At 38.6% G+C, this 12,268-nt stretch overlaps 1 protein-coding gene across 1 annotated transcript in view; it reads left to right on the top strand.

Moving 5' to 3' along the window:
* Positions 1 to 12,268, top strand: part of DCC (DCC netrin 1 receptor) — a 1,300,159-nt gene that overhangs the window by 875,000 nt on the left and 412,891 nt on the right. The window contains exon 9 of the mRNA XM_016186489.2: positions 8,505 to 8,661. Within this exon, the coding sequence (XP_016041975.1) occupies positions 8,505 to 8,661 (157 nt within the window). The remainder of the gene's footprint in view (positions 1 to 8,504; positions 8,662 to 12,268) is intronic.

Here is a 12,268-nt window from a genome sequence, read left to right on the forward strand (position 1 = left end):
CTACTTCCCCCAGTCCTGGAACCATTGGATAGGGCCCACTTTCCCGTATGCCTCTCCCAATCCATATGAAATAATATTGCATCTGCCGATCACAACCTAACCAACACAACGATTGCCACCTCAACATGCTTCACTTCAGACTGTGTCCAGAGACTTCACGTGTGGAATGACAACCCTTCAACTTCATTACTCGGGTGAGACCTTTCCTTTCATAGTATACTCTAATTTTATCTCAGGTGGTTCACTTTCTAAGAAAGTCCCAAAACCTAGATATACACCAGTTTCTGTGAGAGAGAGCATATGTTCACACGTATCCGTAAACTACTGCAAAATTTATACCTGAAAGCAGAAGTACACTAGAGTTTGCAGTGAGTATCCCCCTAACACTTCCTCTCCACTATTCCAAGCTTTGAGTCCATGATTGCTCAGCAACTTGTTTGGCTTCGTATGTTAACTCTCTTTTCAGTCACCAGGTTCCAGATGTCATCAGGATGCCAGCCAGGCTTCCCTGGACTGAAGACCCCACCAATGTGTCCTGGAGCTCCGCTTCCCCAGAGACCCACCCTACTAGGGAAGGAGAGAGGCAGACTGGGAGTATGGACCGACCAGTCAACGCCCATGTCCAGCGGGGAAGCAATTACAGAAGCCAGACCTTCTATCTTCTGCAACCCACAATGACCCTGGGTCCATGCTCCCTGAGGGATAGAGAATGGGAAAGCTATCAGGGGTGGGGGTGGGATATGGAGATTGGGTGGTGGGTATTGTGTGGAATTGTACCCCTCCTACCCTATGGTTTTGTTAATTAATCCTTTCTTAAATAAATAAAAAAAAAAGACCATAGATGACCCACCCTTCTTAACATGTAGGTACGACCTGACAGTTCTCCAGATTGAGGGTTCTGAAATAATCCGATGATAGATTCCCCAGTCTCTTCTCTGGATACATAAGTGACTCCAAAGCAAATATTCAGACTTCTTCTCTGCTTGTTTCTTTAAATTAAATTGTGTGTAAGAGAGAGGTAGAGAGTTAGGAAAGGAAACCAAAGCCCTACTCCTTTCACAGGGGTTGAACCTGGAGCTCCATGCAAACAAATATGCCCTGTCTGCTAAGCTGCATCCTCAGCCCCCTTTCTGCTTCCTATTGACAGCAGTATGTTTTTAAAGAACTATTTCTATATGAATACTTTTTACATTGTTTGACTCAACTCGATCTCAGCAATATTTTCCTCCACTTCATCAGAAATGAAGTATTTTTTCTATATTCCCTTAGAACTATCCTCAGAGTTCAATTTTTCAATCCACTTTGTAATATATTAGCTAGTAACAATGAATATAAACAGTTTGAAGTAATAGCTCCTTTCCCTCCTAGTAAATATTCTCAATTACCACTTTTTGTGTGGCTTCAAAGGGAATAGTCTAGCCCAAGTCTAAATGTTATAAATTTATAAATCTACAAAGTCTTTGCTTGACTAACATTGCAGAACTCTACTGGATGCCTTTGTTATGACTGAATAGTTTAATCAGGGATTAAAGTGATTAGTATAGGACTGGGGAGATAACACAATAATAGGCAACTAGACTTCTTTTGTCTGAGGCTCAGAGTTCCTAAGTTCAATCCCTGTCATCACCAACAATTTGAGCTTTGCAGTGCTGTTCTCACTCACTCTCTGTGTGTCTAATTAAAATGCTTATTTAAATATAAAATACTGAGTAGTTTAAATTTAGTTCCTGATTTTGTAGAGTATATCTCTTTGTCAGAGAATAACAACAACAAAACAACTATTAGGAAGTATCTTGAGGAAACACTTGTTCTGACTGGAATTCATTAGGTGACAATGAACTGCAATCTTCAGAGGAAGCTAGGTCAGAGAAGTCAATCATAGATGGACAGAATATGGAGAAACAGCAGAGGTGACAGCATGAAAACTTCATTGGCCAAGCAAATTCAGTGAGGAGAGCTAAGAGGATTATAAGAACTAAAGCCTCTGAAAACTCCCTGAGCCTAGTTCCTCATGTCCAGAGAACTCCAGATGGATGTCTTTTAAACTTACTCATCCCTGCCAAAAAGCACTGAGAAAGTAGGACTTGTTTGGAAAGTACAGGGTTACATGGGGCGGGGGAAGGGGAGCGGCAACTACAGAACTGACCTAGAGGATGAAGCTGAGTGAGAGAGAGAGAGAGAGACAGAGAGAAAGATCCACCAAGCTAGGTTTTCTTCTTGGAATTGGGAAGCAGGTTAAAATAGGCCTCTACATGGTGCCTTTCACATAGTAACTAACCCCCAACCCCAGTGAGTATTGAAGGGATGAATGAGTTTGTACATACGTTCTTGGAACAATGGTTTAATGAGAGTCTATGTTGTGATTTATTTTGACTGTATTTATTTGCCACCTGTTTTGTTGATGTTGTTGTTGTTGTTGGGACTCAGTGGCTGTATGACTCCTGTTCTAAGCTCTCACTCACTCACTTTCTTCTCTTCTTTTTTCTATTTATGAAGAATGAGAGATAGAGAGACAGAGAGCAGCTCTGCTCCATAGCTCATGAAGCTACCCTCTGTAGGCACTTTTGTGTGTTGGCAAGGGACTTGAACTAAGGTCTTGGAGTATATAGTAATGCGCACACTGTACAGGATCAGCGACTTCCTGACCCCCTAGTTCCAATTTCTGAACAAGTAGCCTACCAAGAAATAGGAGAGAATCTCAGACTTTTTGTTTCATGTATATATATATATTTTTCATTTGCATTTTATTTATTTTTATTTTATTTTTATTTTTATTATTTTTTTATTTAATAAAGAATAAATTAACAAACCCATAGGGTAGGAGGGGTACAACTCCACACAATTCCCACCACTCAATCTCCATATCCCATCCCCTCCCCTGATAGCTTTCCCACTCTCTATCCCTCTGGGAGCATGGACCCAGGGTCATTGTGGGTTGTAGAAGGTGGAAGGTCTGGCATCTGTAATTGCTTCCCCGCTGATCATGGGCGTTGACTGGTCGGTCCATACTCCCAGTCTGCCTCTCTCCTTCCCTAGTAGGGTGGGTCTCTGGGGAAGCGGAGCTCCAGGACATATTGGTGGGGTCTTCTGTCCAGGGAAGCCTGGCTGGCATCCTGATGATATCTGGTACCTGGTGACTGAAAAGAGAGTTAACATACAAAGCCAAACAAGTTGTTGAGCAATCACGGACCCAAAGCTTGGAATAGTGGAGAGGAAGTGTTAGGGGGATACTCACTGCAAACTCTAGTGTACTTCTGCTTTCAGGTATAAATTTTGCAGTAGTTTACGGATACGTGTGAACATATGCTCTCTCTCACAGAAACTGGTGTATATCTAGGTTTTGAACTTTGTTAGAAAGTGAACCACCTGAGATGAAATTAGAGTATACTATGAAAGGAAAGGTCTCACCCGAGTAATGAAGCTGAAGGGTTGTCATTCCACACGTGAAGTCTCTGGACACAGTCTGAAGTGAAGCATGTTATATATTGTGTCTTATTGGTGTCTTGTTCTCTGAAGGAAAAGCCTATGGTTTAAAAATAAATAATTTTATCTATAACACCAGAAGTTTGTTAATAATTCAATCTTTGTTGGTTGTTCATCTTCAGATGCTAACCCAATAAATTATTTTAGGTAAAATTAAGATTGAATAAGATATTTAATTAATACAATATCCTGAGATCATTAGCTTCTAATATTAATTTGACATAAATATAGTTTTGAATAACTTTTTAAATTATTTATTTTCTGAGGAGAAGCCATAATATTAATTTGTTCTGTCATATATGGTACTGTGGACAGAACCCAGAAACTCACACATGAAGTTGTGCAGTCGTGCTGAATTATTTCTTCAGTGACTAAATCACTGCTCGTTTCCAGCTACATGTATTAGTTTTGCTAAATTTTTTAACTCACATGACTCTGAAAATGTAACAAAATATTGTTCTTCAGAGTTTTTAAGCAAAGAAATCAGGCTTCTTTTTGGTGTATGAAATTACTTTAATTATACATCTAAGCCAAAAATTAAAATTGTATCTACTTTTCCATTTAAGCAGAAAGCTAGAGGTTGATATCAAGAAGACAACAAAAGAACTGATAAAATGGATGTTTGCACTTGATACAATTTAATAGCCTATAGTTTACTAATGTTACCTATTTATATTATATTTTTATTAATTCAACCCAATAAAGAGATTCAGCTAAAATAAGCCTCTGTCGTAGATGGTGGTTATTTTCATACTAGTTTAGTAAAATTACTTAATTTTCATTTTTTAGATATAGACAGAGAGAAATTGAGAGGGAAGAGGCGATAGAGTGGGAGAAAGACACCTGCCACTGTTCGAACCCTGGTTCTTACACATTGTAACATCAGCACTCTACGGAGTGCTCTACTGCTCGAACCCCCCTAAAGTAGTATAGCTCTTACGGACGGGAAAAAAGTCTCTCGACATAGAGAGAGTGTGTGGCTTTAAATAAAATCAGCTGAGTAACATAATTTCTACCAAAGCTTTTGTGATGGATTTCATAAAGTGCTGTTACTCTTTCATTGCAAAACTATTCTTTCGATTTGCATTATCTTCAGAAATCACCTCCTTTACTCTGGATTTTACTATGATAATTTTTTTTTTTTTTTTTGTAAAGGGTTTCTTAAAAAGAAGACTTTCAGTGTGGCAAATTTGCCTCTTCTCCATGACAACAGATAAAGAAACTGTAACCATGGTAACAGTAATGGGGCAGAGAGATTAAGACCAGACTGGAGATTAGACCTCCAGAGCAAAGAAAAGAAGTCCTGATTGGTTCCTTATTGAGACCTTATGTGAAGACAAGTTACTGTTAAGAGAAAGCATGGAGGATTAGCGAGAACAAAATTAATTCCCCTGTATGAAGAAAGAAGCCATTCCTTTGTCCAAAGTGTGCCCTTCCTTTTCATACAAGGACTGTTTACATTGAGTTTTTTGAGTTTTATCTGTCCCATCCAAACCTAGTCTAGCTGTGTAAGGAGGCTCTCTAAGAAGTCTGGGGAGAAGAGCATCTGCATGCCAATCTATGACTCTCCTTCCTGGCAGCTTCTGCAAGGTGGAGAGACCAGCTCACTGCTGATGCTAGCACCATTTCAAAGTGAGGTGCTCTAGAAGAAAAAAATTTGAAAAGTTCTTTCACTTCTTTTCGAACTTTTTATACTAAAGTCTTTTTAAAATATTTACTTTGTTTGATTTTTTGGTAGATACAGAAAATAACTCAAAGGGAAGGGGATGAGAGAGGAGAAAGAGACACGTGCAGCACTGCTTCACAACTTGTGAAGCTTTCCCCCTGCAGGTAGAGACTGGAGAGTTGAACCTGGATCCTTTTGCAATGTAGTGTGTGTGTTCTACTGGGTATGCTACCACCAAGTCCCCATTTTTTCTAACTTCTTGAAAAATTTCAAAAGGATTTCTCTAAGTTACTGTTGACCATGTTTTGTTAAAAAGAAAAAAACAAACCAGAACAAACCAACAGTAACAACAACAACAAAACACACCCTCCTTTATAAAACAAAACAAACTAAAGTGCACACACAGTAAGTCTCCTGCAAGGATCCCCTTTTCCTTTAAACTGGTTAACTGGAGGCAATGCATTTTGAGCAAATGTGCCATCTAGGATTGCAGATTGGTGGTTTGTTATGATTCAAGCAATACATTTATAGACTTGAACATGTTTGGTCAGATCACATGACTGTATTTTTATTTTTTTTAAAGGAATTTATCAAACTGACTTCTGAAAATATCATTCTACTGCCAAGTTTAACTGACTAGTATGTACTAGAGTGCCATACCCTTGCCAGATCTAGATTAACCTTATTTAATTTGATTTTATTATTACCAGAGCCCTGTTCAGTTCTGACTCATGGTGGTGCTGGGGATTGAACCAGGGAGCTCAGAGCCTTCGTCATGAAAGTCATTTGCATAACCATTATGTTGTCTTCCCAGCTCACTAACATTCTTTAAAGTCTTGCTGCTCTGATTTTTTAAATAGACTTTTATGCTGACAAATGTTTTTAGAGTTAATTTACTGCATAGTTCTTCTCTTATATGTCAAATTGAACACAGTTTCAAATTAAGAGTCTTGTTTAGCAAACTGGAGGACGAAACAGTGGACAAAGTGTTGTCTTTTTAAGCATAAAGTTCCCGAGTTCAATCTCCAATAGGGCATGTGATAAAGTAAAGGTTTCTCTTTTCTATCACTTCCTGTCTCTCTCAATAAATAAATATAGTTAAAAATAGTCTTGACTAGTTTATGAATTTTTAGATTTTCACGATTTAGGAAATATTAACTACTGTCAGGTAATTTGCGCATATTTGGGTTGAATCCCTTTTCTCTAAATCCTGGCATCTGCTCTCTAGGTGAGGAACCCTGGTCAACAGCAATAGTGGTAGCTCCCTGGGCCTGAGTCAGAACAGAAGTTGTAGCCCCAATCACCAAGATGTTGCATGGCAGACACTACCATCTCCAATCTAATGTAGGGTATCTTTACAGCAAATCACACTAAATGGACAAACAGCCAACCCTAAAGTCCTGGTGGTCAGACCTTGATCATGTTTTTGCTTGAGACTCTTTGTATCTGAGCATCAGTCTTTCCCCTTCCACTCAATCCTGTACCACAAAAGATTGACTAACTTGTTGCCAGGCTTCCACTGGTTTCAAATACTGTGCTGATCCAGAAAACAAGAGGCCGTTTTATTTACAAAGAAGTCAGCTAAGATTCTATGGAGTCAGAAGTAACTTTGAAAATTTTCTGCAGTACTTACACCTCTCTCTGTAGTACTGGCTATATTGTAAATTGATAGTTTTGGGAGCCTGTGGCAAATGAGCATTCCCTTAGCGTCCCCCTACACCCAAAAAATGAATTTTCCAGCTAACATGAAGTAAGTTTATAAAAAAGAATGCCTATTCAACCATTCCTTGAAGAAAGTGAAAGCAAGAAGGGAAATCTAACTTTGATAAACACTGGAGAAAATAACCTTCAAGAGCCAGTTTGATGGTTAAATATGGGTGAGTGGTCTTTGTGCTTAGAAGAGAGAAGTTGCCTGTCAAAGTGAAACATACATTCTAGTCTGGGAAATATGAACACTTAAGAAGGCAGATATTTAGCAAAAATGAATTATGAACACACTTGGAAAGTATCTGTTGTGGATTAAGTATAACTAAAATGGTTGACAAATAAAATTGGGATGGTTAGGTTATTCCTATTAATAATGATTATCAACCTTAGTTATAAGTACACTTACAGCCAATCTATAAATATGACCATAGTGATACTCTGTAAGCAGGGAATGATTGCATATCTTTATGTCTTGTCAACCTTGCCTAGTCAACTGTGAAGTTGCCAGTTAAATCATGGTTATTTTTTTTAAAAAATTATATTTATTTCCCCTTTTGTTGCCCTTGTTTTTTTATTGTTGTTGTAGTTATTATTGTTGTTGTTATAGATGTTGTTGTTGTTGGATAGGACAGAGAGAAATGGAGAGAGGAAGGGAAGACAGAGAGGAGGAGAGAACGAGACACCTGTAGACCTGCTTCACTGCCTTTGAAGTGACTCCCTTGCAGGTGGGGAGCCGGGGGATTGAACCGGGATCCTTAAGCTGGTCCTTGCGCTTGGCGCCACGTGTGCTTAACCTGCTGCACTACCGCCTGACTCAAATCATGGTTATTTTTTGGTAGACTTTGAATTCTGCCAGGAATCTCTCCTCTATGCCTTTACTCATTACAGAATCGAGATATTATATCTCCATCGCCTGTGTGATATTCTAAAGCAAGATCGTTTACAGAACCAATTCCTTGTTTCTCTTTTTGTTAGTTCCTGCCAACCTTTAATTTACTGGGTTTACTTTTTCATGGTCTAAAAAAATATATCAACAGCAACCAACAAATTATAACTTAGTGTCAGGCTCTGAGTGGAATTTGGTTTTGTAATAACCCCTTTGGTACCTAAGGCATGTAATTTTGTGGTTCTGTCTCCTTGTTTCATAAACAAACATTTTTTTTCATAATATCATGGATCCTTTGAGTAATACAAACTTAGCAAATATACAGTGGCATCAAATAAACTATTAGTTAGATACCATTAATTTCTTGTAGAGTTTTTACCTTAGGCATGCTCCCAAGGCCAACTTCTTCATTCAGATAAAAAATCAGAAGAATGTAGGGAGACACTACAGCTCCAGATCTAATCAGGTGCCATGGCACTGCCATATGAGCTCATACCAGGGCTGCATGGTTGGGAAGGCATGTGCCCTCCTAGGCAGTGAGCAGGTTTTTTTTTTTTTTTTATTCAAGACACCCTTTTGTTTTCAAACTTCATATAACTCTAATATCCCTTTGATTCTATTTTCTGTCTCTCTGCATTGCCTAGCTTTCCCTCTGTCTTTGGAGCTTATGTGAATGCTGTGTTCTGTTCGTTAAGGAGTCTGCTTTGCCTCCTGTACATTCTCCTCCCACACTTCTGACAGTGTCTTATCCTTCCTCCTTAGCTTTCCCCAGCTCCAATGTCCTCCCTTCTGCTCCCAGAGATGTGGTCCCTGTGTTGGTTTCCAGTCGGTTTGTTCGTCTCAGCTGGCGCCCACCTGCAGAAGCAAGAGGAAACATTCAAACGTTCTCTGTCTTTTTCTCTAGAGAAGGTGACAACAGGTAGGTGCTGACCATATATTCTGTGCATGATAGTAGTGGGGTATTGGTGGGCTATGTTTACCATGAGGAATGTCTACCCTATGCCTTCTGCTCATTACTAAATGGATATAATATATCTCCATTGCATGTGTGATGTTTTAAAATCGATTGTTTGCAGAACCAGTTCCTTGTAAGCATGTAAATATATATTATCTTTTCATTCACTTGCTTTTCAAAGTGGTAGAACAAGGTAGAATGTACTTTGATAGAACTGGTTATAGAAAAGGTATTTTGGCTAGTCTCTAATCTCAGTTCTGTCATTATACCATGAGACCTTGTAAAACTGCATATTTTTATTTATTTATATTTATTTATTTATTTCCTTTTTGTTGCCCTTGTGTTATTGTTGTTGTAGTTATTGCTACTGTTACTGATGTCATTGTTGTTGGATAGGACAGAGAGAAATAGAGAGAGAAGGGGAAGACAGAGAGGGGGAGAGAAAGATAGACACCTGCAGACCTTCTTCACCACCTGTGAAGTGATTCCCCTGCAGGTGAGGAGCTGGGGGCTCGAACTGGGATCCTTACGCTGGTCCTTGATCTTTGTTTCATGTTCACTTAACCTGCTGCGCTACCACCCGACTCCCATTTTTTTATTTTTTATTTATAAAAAGGAGACACTGACAAAACGATAGGATAAGAGGGGTACAACTCCACACACCAGCAGAGCTCCATATCCCATCCCTTCCCCTGATACCTTTACTATTCTTTAACCCTCTGGGAGTCTGGACCCAGGATCATTATGGGTTACAGAAGGTGGAAGATCTGGTTTCTGTAATTGCTTCCCCACTGAATATGGGCATTGACAGGTCGATCCATACTCCCAGCCTGCCTCTCTCTTTCCCTAGTGGGGCAGGGCTCTGGGGAAGTGGGGACTCCATTACACATTGGTGGGTCATCTGCCCAAAGAGAGGTCCAGTTGGCATCATGGCAGCATCTAGAATGTGGTGGCTGAAAAAGAGTTAACATATAAAGCCAAAAAAATTGTTGACTAATCATGAACCTAAAGGCTATAATATTGCATACGAAGATTTGGGGGTCTCCATTTTGAAGATAGCAGTAGGCCTATTTTAGTTATATTTCAAAGGGCCCATGACTATACTAGTTTTTTTCCTGAGCCTGACCTCTGATATGCAGGTGGACCCAAGTTGTTGTCTGTAGCAATGATGCCATAGTTGAAAAAAGGACAAGAAAGCTGGATAAGGGAAGAGAGTAGCTCCCAAATATGGGAATTGGTATATAAATATTGTTGACTATAGACCCCATCGATTTGATCTGGAGCCCATATTCAGCTTAGGTGCCTATGTAACCTCTGCATCCTGTAGATCTGAGCTCACATTCTGTGGTCATGAGAAACTCCATATTTGTAAAGGGTTGCTGAAACCCTTTTGAGAGGTTTTAGAGTAGTGCTGAAGTTGTCTCTCCTCTTCCTCACTCTTCTGTCTCTCTTTGTCTTTTACCTTCCATCAAAAACAAAAAGCAAACAAACAAACAAAAAAGAAAAATGTTTACTGAGAATTATGGAGCCATTAACCCTGGTGACAAAAGCAAAGGAAGGAACGGAGGAAGGAAGGAAGTAAAGAAGGGAGAAAGGAAGAGAAAATTTGTCTCAAATTTTGTCTTATAGTATTTTTATTGGTTTTTCTTTATTCTTAGATGTTTATAATTAGCTTAAGATACTCACTAGAAGAAACTGCTTTCACTATGTCAAACAGTAGGGTATTTCAGTGGGCTAAAAGGTTCTGTACTCCTGCTAGTGCTCCGAATATGGCCATTATACTAGAAGAGAAACTTCATGGACAGTAAGAAAATTAGATGCAAATATAAGACTTTCTAATATATATATATTCATGTGGGGAACAAAGAAATATATCTAAGGGAATTTTTGAGATAGGTTTACAATCCATTTCCCCTGGTAAAATTTACCCAATATAGATGTCAGACAAAGCTTCATAGCAGAACCGCTCTTTCACTATATTGCTTTTACTTTGCTCTCAATATGATCATGATTAAGAATTTGAAACCTGGGGATCAGGCAGTAGCACAGTGGGTTAAGCAGTCTAGGTGGACTGTAAGAATTTTTCACACAATATCTAGTTTGGCATGTTGTTTGAAATGGAATTTTGTATGATTTCTAATGCATATATAGTTGGTATCATAACATTGTATGCTGATAATAGAAAATTATATTTGGATGGAAGCACATTTAATTTTTGAAATCTTTATTTAAGATTAAATTGTGGGCTGACTAGCAAGTTAGCTCACTGACAGATTTGTCTAGTCTTGTCATAAGCGTTACCTAAGATGGAGCACTTCCCCCACAGAATTGAGTAAGTGTCAATACTGTGGTATCATTTCCTCTCTCCCGGTGTCTCTCTGTTTCTCTCCTTCCTTCTCTCTCTCTCTCTCTCTCTGTGTGTCTTTCTCTCTGTCTGAAAAAGTTATTTAGGAGTGTTGAAATCCTAGAGTCAATAACAACAAAAAATTAAAATGTGAACTTAATGTAAATATCTAATTTGGAAGATATCAGAAAACTAGAAAATTGTCTTAGTGGATCTTCCCATTCTATTCTTGGACATTGGGCAAGTTTCTCTCCTTCTCACTTGACTTTTGATATTTCTATGTTGCCAATTAAAGGTGATCAAATATATTAGTATTTTGAAGTTCAATTTGCATCAGTGCAACCACACACACACACACACACACACACACACACACACACACACACACACACACACACACACACACACCTACAGATTAGCCAAGTCTCTAACACAGGAGGTAACATCATCTCTCAGTTCTTTGATAGATCAGGATTTTATTAGTGCAATTAGGATCAACTAAGGTCTTTATGAATTCTGTTTGCTGCTGAATTTCTGACTTCTTCCATTTTCTTAGCAACTCCTTCTATATAGACAGTTTAAAGTGGACTTCTCACTGGTAGGTAGGGGTTTCTGGAATTCAGTAGCATCTTTTTCATCCTTAACTGAGATCTGTGTTCACATTCTGTAAAGGTTATCTGCCAAAGGAAATGTGACCAGTTATATGCATCACTCATATGGAATGGTTTGGGGTGGGGTTGGGGTGAAGGCAGTAGAGAGATATAAGAAAGAGAGGGAGAAAGAAATCATGAATGGCTACAAGAAACCTACCTGTAGTTCACAGTCAAGGTAATGCTTTTTCCCATTGATTTTTTTTTTTTTTTGGAGAAAATGAATTAGATGACTGTTAGGTATTTGAATGTCTATTGAAGTGCTAATACAACATCTAGGGGGAACCTGAATTCAGACCGACTACTTTGAATTCTTTGGAAACACTTAGAATTCAAAAACTATAATAATTGTTGGCCTGACCAGAGTGATATTCAATTCATAGTACTATAGTGTGATAATCAGATGAAACAGAACAACTTCCCTCATGCTATGTCTCAAAAAGTTTTTCTTTCTAGTCAGCAATACTTGTTATAGTATATCTTTCATTTCTATTTTCATTTGCAATTTGATTTGATTTAAAAATGACAGAAATACACAGTACAACCTCTGTTCCCTGAAACATTCATAACCTAAAGA

This window comes from Erinaceus europaeus, chromosome 15, assembly GCF_950295315.1.
Source record: "Erinaceus europaeus chromosome 15, mEriEur2.1, whole genome shotgun sequence".
In the NCBI taxonomy this organism is placed as follows: Eukaryota; Metazoa; Chordata; class Mammalia; order Eulipotyphla; family Erinaceidae; genus Erinaceus; species Erinaceus europaeus.